Source organism: Pogoniulus pusillus, chromosome 9, assembly GCF_015220805.1.
Source record: "Pogoniulus pusillus isolate bPogPus1 chromosome 9, bPogPus1.pri, whole genome shotgun sequence".
NCBI classification, from domain to species: Eukaryota; Metazoa; Chordata; class Aves; order Piciformes; family Lybiidae; genus Pogoniulus; species Pogoniulus pusillus.
In genome coordinates, this window is record NC_087272.1 from 45,577 (window position 1) to 59,068 (window position 13,492).

A 13,492-nucleotide genomic window follows, 5' to 3' on the forward strand; every position below is an offset into this window, starting at 1 on the left:
AGAATGGTGAAATCCAGTGTATTCCACAGAGGAATCTAACCTTAGCTGAGAGAGTTTAAATTCAAGCTGTTAGGAGTTTTCTGTTCTAGGTAACATCAGCGCCCAACACTGAGAGAATCTACGATAGAATCTACAGTACGTGTGCACGAACCCAACATCACCTGGGAGTCCCTGTTCTGAGCTTTTGAATCACCTACATCTGATTGAAGTCTGAACTGAACTTGTATATATTGTTTTAGTGTAAATATTGGTTTAGATTAGATTGGATAATTCTCAGCGATACTCTGAGCGAAGTAGACAAGGGGTGGATTGTATTAGTTTGAAGCAAGCTGGAATGTTTTGGTAAAAGAACTAGATAACGGGCAGTGAAATGAAAACAATTGATGTCAACTTCTCCCACAGTCTCGCTGAGAACTCTGGGAAGAAGAAAGACTTTTTCTCCATTTTGTTTCTCACTCTTGCTTTTGCCTTAGTCCTGGTCACACCTCATTAACCCTGCTCCTAATAACCTTGCTCCCTAACCTCTTGGCTGCACCTCTTTTCTTCCTGAGAACTGGGGTAAGGTTGAGAGGGCCGGGGGAGGTGTTGGGGTGGTTTGAGAGCCCCTCCTGGGGACTCAGGTTTCTGGGAGGGGAGTTGTGCTTTTGTATTGTTTATCCTTTGTATATTTCTGTATATAATTGTATATAACGGTATATATTGTAAATAGCTGCTTGTAAATTCTGCTAGCTGTAAATAAATTGCTTCATCTACATTCCCAGGGTCCGTCTGAGTTAGCTGGGGCAAATTCAAAAGTGTGGGAGGGGTGGGGTAACCCCCAAGCCATCAGAAGAGGCCACAGAGATGTGTTGGGCTCAATGCAGCAATGGCAGCTTGGCAAAGCCTGGCCCAAGGGAGCAGGCAGCTCCCACAGCACCTTTCAGACCATCCAGCAGGAGATCAGGTTCAACAAAAAGGGCCAGAGAGAAACTAAGAGGAGGAAAACCATCCTGACCATGAATGGGGACTGCTCAGAGCCAGAGGCAGCACAAGGACAGGAACACAAACACAGGTAAGGCAGTTTTGCTCTCTGGCTTTGGGCTGCACTTCTCTCTCTCTGACCTACCTCTGTGTGACTGAGCCTGCTGCTGCCTAACCCCCCTGGCCGACTCTCCACACTCACCTTGAACATAAGGCAAAGGCTGAGGTAAGCAGAGGGCTGGGAAGGAGGTGGAAGGGGGTTGGGAGCCCCTCCTGGGGACTCTGCTTTCTGGCAGGGCTGCTGAGTTTCTGTAGTACTTTTACCTTGCCTGTTTCTGTCTGCAGCTGTAAATACTGTCAGTGTCTGCTTGTCTGCTGTGCTGAGCTGTGAATATAAAGCTTCACTTCTCTGATTCCCAGATGGGCTGAGCCTAGGCTGGGGGAATTTCTTAAGTGGGGGGGCAGGCAGCACCCAAACCATCACATCCTGTTAGTGCAGAACGACAAACTTTATTGAGGTGAACTTAGTAAGAACTCAGCCTCGTCCCCAGCACCCTCAGCCTCGTCCCCAGTGCCCTCTGCCTCCTCCTCCCCACCACCCTCAGTCTCGTCCCCATGCCCCTCTGCCTCCTCCCCACCACCCTCAGCCTCCTCCCCAGCACCCTCAGCCTCATCCCCACCTCCCTCTGCCTCCTCCCCAGGGCCCTCTGCCTCCTCCACTGGGACCTCTGTCTCCTCCACACTGCTCTGTGCCTCCTCCTTAGGGCACTCTGCCTCCTTCCCTGGGCCCTCTGCTTCATCCCCGTGCTCCTCTGGCTCCCTAACAGGGCCTTCTGTCTCCTCCCCAGGGCCCTCTGTCTCCTCCCCAGGGCCCTCTGCCTCGTCCCCAGGCTCTTCTGCCTTCAGCACCAGGTCGTCTCCCTTCTCCCCATGCTCCTCTGCCTCCTCCCCAGGGCCCTCTGCCTCCTGCCCATGCTCCTCTGCCTCCTCCCCAGGGCCATCAGCCTCATCCCCAGTGCCCTCTGCCTCCTCCCCAGCACCCTCTGCCTCCTCCCCACCACCCTCAGCCTCGTCCCCAGCATCCTCAGCCTCATCCCCACCTCCCTCTGCCTCCTCCCCACAGCACTCTGCCTCCTCCACTGGGCCCTCTGTCTCCTCCACACTGCTCTTTGCCTCCTCCCCATGGCCCTCTGGCTCCCTGACGGGGCCCTTTGTCTCTTCCACAGGGCTCTCTACCTTCTCCACACTGCACTCTGCCTCCTTCAAAGGGTCCTTTGACTCCTCCACAGTACCCTCTGCCTCCTCCTCAGGGCCCTCTGCCTCCCTTCTAGGGCCCTCTTCCTCTTCCCCCGGATCCTCTGCATCCTCCCCAGGGCCCTCTGCCTCCTGCACACTGCACTCTTCCTCCTTCAAAGGGTCCTCTTCCTCCACCACCGAGCTCTCTACGTTCTCCCCAGGCCCCTCTGCCTCCTCCTCTGGGCTCTCTGCCTCCTCTACACTGCACTCTGCCTCTTCCACCACCTCCTCTGCCTCCTCTACCAGACCCTCTGCCTCTTCCCCCGGCTCCTCTGCATCCTCCACATTGTACTCAGCCTCCTTCAAAGGGTCCTCTACCTCCTCCACTGGGCTCCCTGCCTCCTCCACCGGGCTCCCTGCCTCCTCCACCAAGCTCTTTGTCTCATCCACGGTGCCCTCTGCCTCCTCCTCTGGGCCCACTGCCTCATCCCCCGGCTCCTCTGCCTCCTCTCCATTGCACTCTGCCTTCTCCTCAAAGCCCTCTGCCTCCTCCCCAGGGCCCTCTGCCGCCTTCCCACCATCCTCTGCCTTCTCCACACTGCTCTGTGCCTCCTCCTTAGGGCACTCTGCCTCCTTCCCTGGGCCCTCTGCCTCATCCCCGTGCTCCTCTGGCTCCCTAACAGGGCCTTCTGTCTCCTCCCCAGGGCCCTCTGCCTCGTCCCCAGGCTCTTCTGCCTCCTGCCCATGCTCCTCTGCCTCCTGCCCATGTTCCTCTGCCTCCTCCCCATGCTCCTCTGCCTCCTGCCCATGCTCCTCTGCCTCCTGCCCATGTTCCTCTGCCTCCTCCCCATGCTCCTCTGCCTCCTCCCCAGGGCCCTCTGCCTCCTCCCCGTGCTCCTCTGCCTCCTGCCCATGTTCCTCTGCCTCCTCCCCAGGGCCCTCTGCCTCCTCCCCGTGCTCCTCTGCCTCCTCCCCAGGGCCCTCTGCCTCCTCCCCAGGGCCCTCTGCCTCCTCCCCGTGCTCCTCTGCCTCCTCCCCATGCTCCTCTGCCTCCTCCCCAGGGCCCTCTGCCTCCTCCCCAGGGCCCTCTGCCTCCTCCCCGTGCTCCTCTGCCTCCTCCCCAGGGCCCTCTGCCTCCTCCCCATGCTCCTCTGCCTCCTTCCCATGCTCCTCTGCCTCCTCCCCATGCTCCTCTGCCTCCTCCACCACAAGGTCTTCTGCCTCCTCCACAGGACCCTCTGCCTCCTCCACAGGACCCTCTGCCTTCTCCCCAAGTCCCTCTGGCTCCTCACAGGGCCCTCTGTCTTCTTCACACTGCCTGCAGCCTCTTCCTCTGGGCCCTCTGCCTCCACCTGAGGGCCCTCTGCCTCCTCCCCAGAGCCCTCTGCCTCTTGCCCCGAGTCCTCTGCATTCTTCAAAGGGTCCTCTACCTCCTCCATCAGGCTCCCTGCCTCCTCCACCGAGCTCTGTCTCATCCATGAGCCTCTCTACCTCCTCCCTCTCAGGGCCCTCTGTCTCCTCATCAGGGCCCATTGCTTCCTTTCCAGCGTCCTCTGCCTCTTCCATGAGGCTCTCTGCTTCCTCCACATTGTCCTCTGCCTCCTCCACAGTGCCCTCTGCGTCCTCCACGAGGCTCTCTGCCTCCTCCACAGTGTCCTCTGCCTCTTCCATGAGGCTCTCTGCTTCCTCCACATTGTCCTCTGCCTCCTCCACAGTGCCCTCTGCGTCCTCCACGAGGCTCTCTGCCTCCTCCACAGTGTCCTCTGCCTCTTCCATGAGGCTCTCTGCTTCCTCCAGCAGGCTCTCTGCCTCGTCTCCAGAGCTCTCTGCTTCTTCCACATTGTCCTCTGCCTCCTCCACCACCAGGTCTTCTGCCTCCTCCTCCACCAGGTCTTCTGCCTCCTCCTCCACCAGGCTCTCTGCCTCCTCCACAGTGTCCTCTGCCTCCTCCACCAGGCTCTCTGCCTCCTCCACAGTGTGTTCTGCCTCCTCCAGAGTGTCCTCTGCCTCGTCCACCAGGCTCTCTGCCTCCTCCACAGTGTCTTCTGCCTCCTCCACAGTGTCCTCTGCCTCCTCCACCAGGCTCTCTGCCTCCTCCACAGTGTCTTCTGCCTCCTCCACCAGGCTCTCTGCCTTCTCCACAGGGTCCTTCTCCTCCACTGGGCCCTCTGCCTCAGACACCATCTCACCCACCACCTTCTTCCCTGCAGGCCCTCTCACTCCCAGAGTCTCCTCCGCGGCCTCTCCTGCCTCAGCCACCTCCCCGTGCAGCTCTTTCCCCTCAGGCATGGCTGCAGCCACCTCCCTGCCCAGCTGTGCCCCTGCCACTTCCTCTGCCCCAGGTGCCTGCTCTCCCCATGCTGCCTTGCTCTCTGTCCCCTCCATCTGCCCCCCAGGGGCCACTCCTGCAGCAGGCTCCGCTCCCCTTGCTTCAGCCTCTTGACTTGGCTCCCTCTGCACTCCATCTCCCCAGGAAGCCACAGGCTCTGCCTCGGGCTTCTCCTCTCTCTTCCTGGCAGGGGATGGCTTTTTGCCCACATGCTTTGCCACTGTGCACCTGTGAAAGAAGAAGGAGAATGGCAAGTGCCACCTTTGCCCTGCTGTGAAAGGCAGTAGAGCCAGGCAGCTCTTCAGCTCAGCAGCAGCACCGCAAACAGGCTCCTGCCTCTGCACTGGCTCTCAGCCCCCCAGCTGGCTGAGGGCAACTCACTCGGGGGAGCACCCTGGCACCCTCGAGAGCTGCACTGCCACAGCTGCACTTCTTCCCCCAGGAAGAACAGCACTGCCCCTGCTGAACGGTGACAGTGGGAGCAGAGACAGGTGCAAACCAAAGTGATCAGGTGTCCCTCCTCTGCAGGCTGCTCTGGCATCAAAAGGAGTGGCAGCCTCTCTGCCAGCCCTGGCAGAAGACCTCTCCCTGACAGGGAGAATGTGGCCAGCGGAGATGCTTGCCAGTGACCACCTCAGGCTGCTAGGGCTGGCCAGATACAGGCACACACAGGCAGCAGCCAGAGAGAGGGGGAAGGCAGACAGACAGTGGGGCTGGCTCAGGCAGAAATGAACCCATCTCTGGTGACTCTGTCCATTCAGAAACTCCACTTCAGAGCCTTCTAGAGCCCACCCAGGAGCTGATATTTGGCCACTGCCAATTCTACAGCCGCTACCTCCCTGTCTTAGATTGGAGGAGACAAACTAGGGGAGAGTAGAGCAGAATTTCTGTCCCAGTGCCTGACCACTCTTGCAGCAAAGAAATTGTTCCTCATGCCCAACCTAAACCTCCCCTGACACAATTTGGGGCCACTTCCTCTTGTCCTCTAGGGAAAAGAGACCAACCCCCAGCTCAGTCCAGCCTCCTGTAGAGAGCAATGAGGCCTCCTCTCAGCCTCCTCTCCTGCAGGCTAAGCAAGCCCAGGTCCCTCAGCTGCTCCTCAGCAGCCCTGCTCCCCACAGCCTTCACCAGCTCTCTTGTGGGCCTCTGAGAGCCAGGCTCAGCTCTGCACAGTCCAGAAAGTGCTGAGAAACAGAGCAGGTGCCACAGAGCTGGGGGGTGCCAAAAGGCGAAACCAGGGCAAACAAGGGATTAAGTCTCTCACAGGTGGGCTGCTGAGTCCTTGGGACCATACCTGTGGCAAGGAGATGCTCCCTCCACGTGGACAAAGCCAAAGGATCCCCGCCTGCCCCCCAGCCGGGAACGCCTCTGCAGCTGGAACTCGCAGCAGCAGCTCAACCTGTCCACTTGCAGCCCATTGAGATAGAAGGTGAGGCTGAAGGGGAAGCCACGGTGCCTCCTGGAGGTCAGCTGAAAGCTCTCTGTAGGTGCAGGAGGGAAAGGCTTCAGAGGGAAAGCTTCTACTCAGTTTGGCCCAGGCAGGGTCCCCGAGGGTAGCTCACACAGGAGCGCACCCAGCTGGGGCTGCAAAGCCTCCAGAGAAGGAGACTCCACAACCTCTCTGGGCAGCCTGCTCCAGGGCTCTGTCACGCTCACTGTAAGGAAGCTCCTCCTCATGGTGAGGTGAAACCTTCTCTGCTCCAGTTTGTAGCTGCTCTCCCTTGTCTTATTGCTGCTGACCACTACAAAGAGATTTGCCCCAGCCACCTGGCACCCAGCCCTCAGCTGTTTTCCTCCAAAGAGATGTCACTCTGCCACCTGCCTTACAGCTGAGGAGCAAAGGCTGGGAGACCTGGGGCTCTTTAGCCTGGACAAGAGCAGCCTGAGAGGGGATCTCACTACTGTCACAGATCTCTGCAGGGTGGGTATCAAGAAGAAGGGGCCAGGCTCTTTACAGCGCTGTCCTGTGCCAGGACGAGGCCAATGGACACAAACTGGAAGCCAGGAGGTTCCACCTCCACATGAGGAAAAGCTTTGGTGTGAAGGTGCTGGAGCCCTGGAGCAGGCTGTCCAGAGGTGCTGTGGAGTCTCCTTCTCTGGAGACTGTCCAGAGCCATCTGGATGGGTCCCTGTGCGCCCTGTCCTAGTGCAGGGGGGTTGGACTCGCTGGGCTCCAGAGATCCCTTCCAGCCCCTCCCATTCTGTCCTTCTCCTCCTCCTGCTGTGGCTCTGCATGGAGCAGTGCAGCCCCAGGACAGAGCTCCTGCAGTGGGGCACAGCCCTTCCTCAGGGCAGCACCTCACAGCTGCGGCCAGGCTCCAGGTCAGCACAGCCACACTGGTGGCTCTGGGCCTGCACTAATCTGCTCACACTCACTGAGCAGCTGAGAGATGCTGCTCCTGCAGCTATGTCAGCCTGCTCTGCATCCAGGCCTGCAGGGCACTGAGGCTGCTGCCCAGCTCCACGCTGCGGGGACTGGGCTGCACTCCCCTTACGCAGTTCGCTTCATTGGCCAAACTCCTCTGTGCAAAACTGATCTAAGTCACAGAGTTTGGTTCAATCACCTCTCTAAATCCCTGCTGCCCTCGCCTGCAGCACTCACTGGAACCTCCCCTCAGCCTTGGAACAGTACAGGCAGCCTGAGTGTGGAGGCAGATGGTACAGAAAAGCCCTGCCTCAGCACACCTTGACTGAGCTCAGCTGAAACCATTGGGATGCCACATTTTAGCCAAAGGACAAAGACGTGAACAGAATCAGGAGGAGCTCTTTGACCACGCTCACCTCCTTCCAGCAGCAGGCCTTTGTACACACAAAGGTTTTCTCCTCCACGGTGCTGCTGGTAGACTTGGATCTTGTCCCTGAAGCTGCTGTCACCGTGAGCCAAGTGCAGAGGCTTGCCCAGGAAGACCATGGTCACGAGCACGTTGCTGTGCACAGAGGGCTTGTGCAGCCCTCCAGGCTCCTGCAGCAGCAAGCACACAGCAAGGGCATTCAGCCTGCAGCTCCCACAACAGCTGCACACAAAGCTGGTGGCTGAGCACACACTTCAGGCTTCCTGTCTTTGAAGGCGGCCACTGAACTGCTCAGACTGGAAAGTGTTTTGTCACATGCAGAAGGGCAAGAAATTGCTTTGTGTGAAAAATGGTTCCCATGTCAATAAAAGAATGGCAAAGCAGAATATAAGAGTATGAGAAAATGAGAATATGTCACTGTGCGAATGGCAGAGCAGGGTGTGTTGGAGCTAACTAAGCTGGAGATGTGGGAATCTACGAGCGATAACAGAAAGCGCTGTGAAGAGATAGCCCCCTGTGAATAGGGGACATGAACAAAACAGGGGTGTGCCAGAGCTCTCTGAGCAAGGCCAGGGATGAACAATAACAGAAATCACCATGAGCATGGTAGATAAGAGACCGTAAAGCAGGCGACTATGAAGACGCAAATAGCTGAGTCACAAAGACACCTGAGGAAGACTCGTTACTTCAGCCTCACGACCACCAGAGAGAACCCCAGGAGGATTAGCAGGCATGCGCAACAGTTCCAGGAAAAACTGCAACCGTTTTGGGCAATGATAAAATCTGGATTACACTGTTCTGTGAGTGTGTGTGTGAGCGGGGAATAAAAACCCTGCAGCTGCATGTGTGCAGTGCGCAGCTGTGGAGATAAACTGCCTGCGCCCAGCGCTGCTCCTGGCTTGCCAAAATAAAACTCCTTCAACTTAGCTCTAAGGTTTTGGTGGCTCAATTTTAACATCTGGCCATTTGAAATTCCACTGCATGCAACTGCCCAAAGGGCAGGCACCATGTTTAGTGAGCCAGAGGCTCCTGGCACCCTGCCATTTCCTGCGCAGGAGCCCAAACTGGCTGCAGATGCAGCGTGGCAGAGAAAGCTGTCGTACCTTGGAGGCATCTCGTAGAACAGAATCACAGATACTGAAGGGCCGCAAGAAGGTCACCTGGGAGCCCTGAGACTAGAGAGGCTCAGAGACAGGCCCAGACTGACCACAAGGGAAGGTTTGAGCTCAGTCCCTGTGGAGCTGCTTCTTTAAGCAGCATTTTTCTCCCCAGCTGAATCCCCATCGCTGCAGGTGCTCTCCAGGGGCAGGGAAGTGCTGCTCAGGGCCGTGGCTTAGCAGCAGCTTGGCAGAGTTAGAGCAGGCTTGGACTGGACCATCTCAAAGGTCTTTTGCAAGCCAAATGATTCTGTGACTCTGTGACCCTGCAGGCAGCAGAGACAGAGAGAATTTACCCCTGTTGGCAGCTGCCCGTTCGGGGCTGCCATGGGACGAAGGCGTCTCCAGCTGGGCATCCCGTTGCTCCTGGCAGCTTCGCTTTTGGGCTCCGGTGGCAGGTGAGGAGGTGGCACTGGCATCCCATAATGGCCGAGCAGAGGGATGTGACACGCAGGTCTGCCGCTCACGTTCTCCTTCGCCTTCACAAGCCTCGGGCCCATCCTCTGCCCCTGCAGAAACAGTGTAACAGGTTACATAGGCTTGGCCAAACCTGCTCCCGGGCATGGCGGCCTAACCCCGCTGTGGCTGCTCTCCACCCTGAGCAGCACACACACACTTCTAGAGCAATGCTTTCACCTGGCTGTGCCAAACAGTTCTGAGCTCTCGGCATTGCCTGGGGGGCTCCCTCCCTCTCTGCATTGCAGCCAATCTCCAGGGAGGGAGAAAAAGCTGCCAGCAGAGAGGTGTTGCACCCTCCGAGGCAAGTCACCGCATTTCTGCTGCATGTGATCCAGAAGGGGGCATGAGAGCAGTGAGACAATGGCTTGGAAACTAATAGCAGGTGACAAAGGAGAGCCAAAGCTGGTAACCGTGTGCAAGGAGTGCCTGCAGCACACAGCTCTGGCAGCCACAGCACTGAAGCAGTGCCACAGAGCTGCCCTAACGTTGCCCTCACAGAACGAAGCGTGGCCCCACCCCCACGGTCACAACCTCCTCGTGCCCACGTGCACGGCACTCCTCTTTAGAGCCGCGGGTCCTGGGTGCAGCCCCTGCCGCTGCACAGCTGCCAAGGGGCGGGAGGCAGAGCAGCTGCTGGCCATTCACAGGAGTTGTGCTCAGTCGACGGGAGGCCTGGGAAAGGGAAGAGAAAACAGCTGCAGAAACTCAGGGCACATCCTCCAGTGCAGAGCCACCGCCCCGAACACAGAGAGGAGACTACGGGGGGACCTCATTCCTCTCTACAAATATGTAAGGGCTGAGTGCCAGGAGGCTGGAGCCAGCCTCTTCTCAGTGATGCCCAGGGACAGGACAAGGGGCAGAAGGTGGAAGTCGAGGCAGAGGAGGTTCCACGTGAAGCTGAGGAAGAATTTTTCCCCTGGCAGGCTGACAGAGCACCGGAACAGGCTGCCCAGGGAGGTTGTGGAGTCTCCCTCTCTGGAGGTGCTCAGGAGCCGTCTGCATGCGTTTCTGTGCCATCTGCTCGGGGTGATCCTGCTCTGGCAGGGGGCTGCACCAGATGAGCTTTTGAGGTCCCTCCCAGCCCCTGACATTCTCTCATTCTATGACTTCAAGGCTCCATTAACATCCCTTCTCTGCAGACAGCCAAGAGGCTGCTAAGCAGAGCTCCAGAGCATGGCCTTCTGCAATAAGCTTTGCTCTCACTGCACCCCTGCAGCTCTGTTTGCTCTCCTGCAAGACCTCCACGGCTTTCAGAGTTCTGCTGCACCTGTAAGCTTGCCTAAAGCCACAGCTGACACTGACAGCACTCCAGGTGCTGACACCAGCCTGACCTGGGCAAGCTGTTCAGCGTCTCAGCACCCTCACTGCAAAGAGTTTCTTCCTCACTTCCAGTCTAAGCCTTTCCTCTTCCAGCTCAAAGCCATTGCCCCTCAGCCTGTCACCAAAAGCCTTTGTAAAAAGTCCCTCCTCAGCTCTCTCCTAGGCCTCTCCCAGTCCCTCAGTGGGTGCTGCAGGCCAGGCAGCACCGGCACACCTGCAGCAATGCGTGCTCACACTACAGCTCGTGCAGCATCACTCACCAGGTGGGACTGAGCAGCAGCTCGTCCAAGCACTGCAAGCTGCAGCTCAGGGAGGTTTCTGGCACGCAGCGGTGGCCGTGGGACACAGGCAGGGCTGGCAGCTTCCACTAACCACCTGGAGCCTTCCATCTGAAAGAGCACAAATGGTGTCTGTCAGCTACTAGAGCCTCTCACAGCAACACTGCAGCTTGCCTCCTCTCTGCCCTTCACTGCATGGACCCAATGGAACAGCTGGTTGAGGAAGGAGAGGAGACCAGGGGCAGAATGAGAGAGGGATGAGGCAGAAGACTTGTGCGCAACCTTGGACTCATTGCCCTGCAGCCCTCTCCAGCTGCTGAGCTCCCCAGGATTCGACTCCAATGCCTCTTTTTGTGGGTCTCCTCATTCTTGGCTCGGCTGAAGGTCTCTCAATAAGCCCCTGTCAAATGGCACAGGGCACACCTGCCAGCTCCCATCACCACTCAGGAGCACTCAGGCCTTACCTTGATTTTCTCCCACTTCTCCATTCTCACAGAATTTCCCATCTTCCTCTTCTCCACCTGCTGCCGATGCTACCAGTAGAAGGGAAAGAGAAGGCTCAGCAGCAGACCTCAGGAGGTGCCACTGAATGACACAACACTTGCCCCTGTCCTGCCTCTCGCTCACCTGCTGCTCTCTGCCTGTTACCCTCACTGAGCCTCTGATGAAACCAGGATTGATGCAACCCCTCTGGCATCAGCTCTGTGCCCATCAACGTGGCAAGGGAAGAGCTGAGTATGTGTGCAGGGGCAGAGACCAGCTCCGTTCTGGGGATGTGCCCAAAGTGTGTAGTGGGACAGGATTTAGAACCCGCTTCAAACTATCTGCTTCTGATGAGATGTTTCTGAAGCCAACCAACCCTGTGAACATCAGCCCATAAGCTGATGGCTACCAAGGAGCAGGAATGGATTCAGGACAGCATGTGGCCCTTTAAGGCCCCTTCCAAGCCAAGCCGTGCTATGATTCCCAGCAGGGGAGAGCCCTTCAGGGCAAGTGAGGGCACAGCTACATAGGACAGTCTGCTAGGAGCTAACAGACACTGGCTGTCAGCAGGGAAGCCTCTGAAGAGGCTTGGCCATCACTGCTGAGCACATACCTGCAAGTCGAGGACCTTTTGGAGCATGGCATGAACCAGGCACTCCTCCAGGTGTCGCAGGTGGTTCTTCCTGATTTCATTTCTCTGGTACTCCTTCTCAGAGATGATCCTTCCACTCCTTGAGATCTGCCAGCAACACGAGGGAAGCTATGGAAATAACCTGGAGGCTCAAAGGTGGCCCCAGGGCACAGTCTGAAACCCCTCTGAGAGCCAACACCAGGCTGTGCATTTACAGACTGAAAGGTCCTGCAGAGGCAACCTCCAACAAGCAAAGAGAAATATGGAGCAAACCACAAACCCACTCTGAATTTATCACAGCCTCTCCCTCAGATGTCATCTGCTGCCTGGACATCAGCTCTAGGTGGATTGGCCTCGCTCTGGCTGTGCAGCATGGAATCACTGACTGCACCTGCCCCCTGAGAAGCTCAGGGCTCAGCCACAGCTCTCCAACACATACAGCACCCGCCCACATCAGCCACTGGCCCCACCTCGATGCAGCTAAGCAGGACGATTGTTGCACTGCAGGGGATGCAGTGGAACCATCAGCAGAAGAGCTGTGGTGCATGGAGTCCAAACTGAGCGTGAGCACATCACTTCTAGAGTGCCCTCAGCATCCACCAGCAGCCCCCAAAGACAAAGCCAGGCCTGGCTGCACGGCTTGGGCACTACTCAAAGAAACCCTCTGAAACAGGCAACTCCTCAGTCTCACCAGTCCTGATCTCTGCAGCTGCCGTCTGACCCTGGTGTTTCTGAAATAGCCAGCCAGGTGCTTGTCTGTGAGGCTGTTGTAGCTGGGAGCAAACCTGAAAGAGAAGCACTGCAGATGCACAGAAGCCCTTGGCAGACAAATCATCACAGCTTCCCTTACAGAGACCTCCCCAACAGCCTCAATGGGTCACTCCCAGCACTCTGCCAGAGAAATGCCCACCAGATGATGCACAGCTGGAAGCTGATGGCCTCCAGAAGATTGCTGCCAGAGATCACAGCTTGTACATGAAATGTACATCGAGCAGCTGCCACCACCAAGGCACAGGCTCCAGCAGAGCTCAGCCCTGAGGCACTCAGCTCCCACCACAGCCTCCTCAGGTGTAAGCTCTGACCTTCAGCAGGTCACTCTCACACACAGTCACAGGATACTGCACTGCCTTGGCTTCAGGGACCTTAGAGCTCATCTAGTTACAAACCTCCCCTGCCATCAGTAGGGATGCCTTCCACTAGACCCTCTTGCTCAAGGCTTCACCCAACCTGGCTTGGAGCACTTCCAGGCTTGGAGCCTCCACAGCTTCTCCGGGCAACCTGCTCCACTGCCTTACCAGCCTCGTGGGCAAGAATTTCTCCCTCCTGCCTAACCTAAATCCAGCTCCCTCCAGCCTGAAAGCCATCACCCCTCACCCTGTCACCCCATGCCTTTGGCCAAAGTCCTTCTCCAGCTCTCCTGGAGCCCCCTTCAAATGCTGGGAGACTGCCACACAGCATTTGGAGTCACAGGCCTGCTTGAGCCCAGCAGGCACAGGGGCAGCTCCACGGCCACTTCTTGGAGGTAGCCTCCCCTCACTGAAGAGGGAGATGCCCTCAGGTGTCTCCAGAGCCCCTGCTCTACAGCACAGACCCACCACATGGCCCACGCCACCTGCTCAGAGCTGAAGGGAAAGCTCTACAGCGCAGCTGAGCTCCCACACACAGAAGTACTCCGGGCAAGAAAGAGCAATGAGCAACAAAGCAGAAATCCCAAACACCACGGAGCCTGGGGACGTTCTCTGGGCTTTCACACTCATCTGGTGGGTGGCCTAGCAACAGCAACTTCAGTTTTACCCAATTGCTCTGGCCCTTACCAGTCCTGCTGACACTACAGCAACTTCTGTGCT

At 57.5% G+C, this 13,492-nt stretch overlaps 1 protein-coding gene across 1 annotated transcript; it reads right to left on the reverse strand.

Annotated features, from left to right (window-relative positions):
• Nucleotides 1-1,470: 1,470 nt before the first annotated feature.
• On the reverse strand, nucleotides 1,471-13,245 carry LOC135178416 (glutamate-rich protein 3-like). Its single transcript, XM_064149368.1, has 13 exons — nucleotides 13,241-13,245; nucleotides 12,337-12,430; nucleotides 11,628-11,753; nucleotides 10,996-11,064; nucleotides 10,514-10,642; nucleotides 9,456-9,605; nucleotides 8,771-8,983; nucleotides 8,004-8,072; nucleotides 7,307-7,487; nucleotides 5,820-6,006; nucleotides 4,108-4,753; nucleotides 3,688-4,047; nucleotides 1,471-2,955 (listed from the first exon to the last, which is right to left on the reverse strand). The coding sequence occupies exons 1-13, from the start codon at nucleotides 13,243-13,245 to the stop codon at nucleotides 1,471-1,473; spliced, it is 3,714 nt and encodes a 1,237-aa protein (XP_064005438.1).
• Between the last annotated feature and the right edge of the window lie 247 nt (nucleotides 13,246-13,492).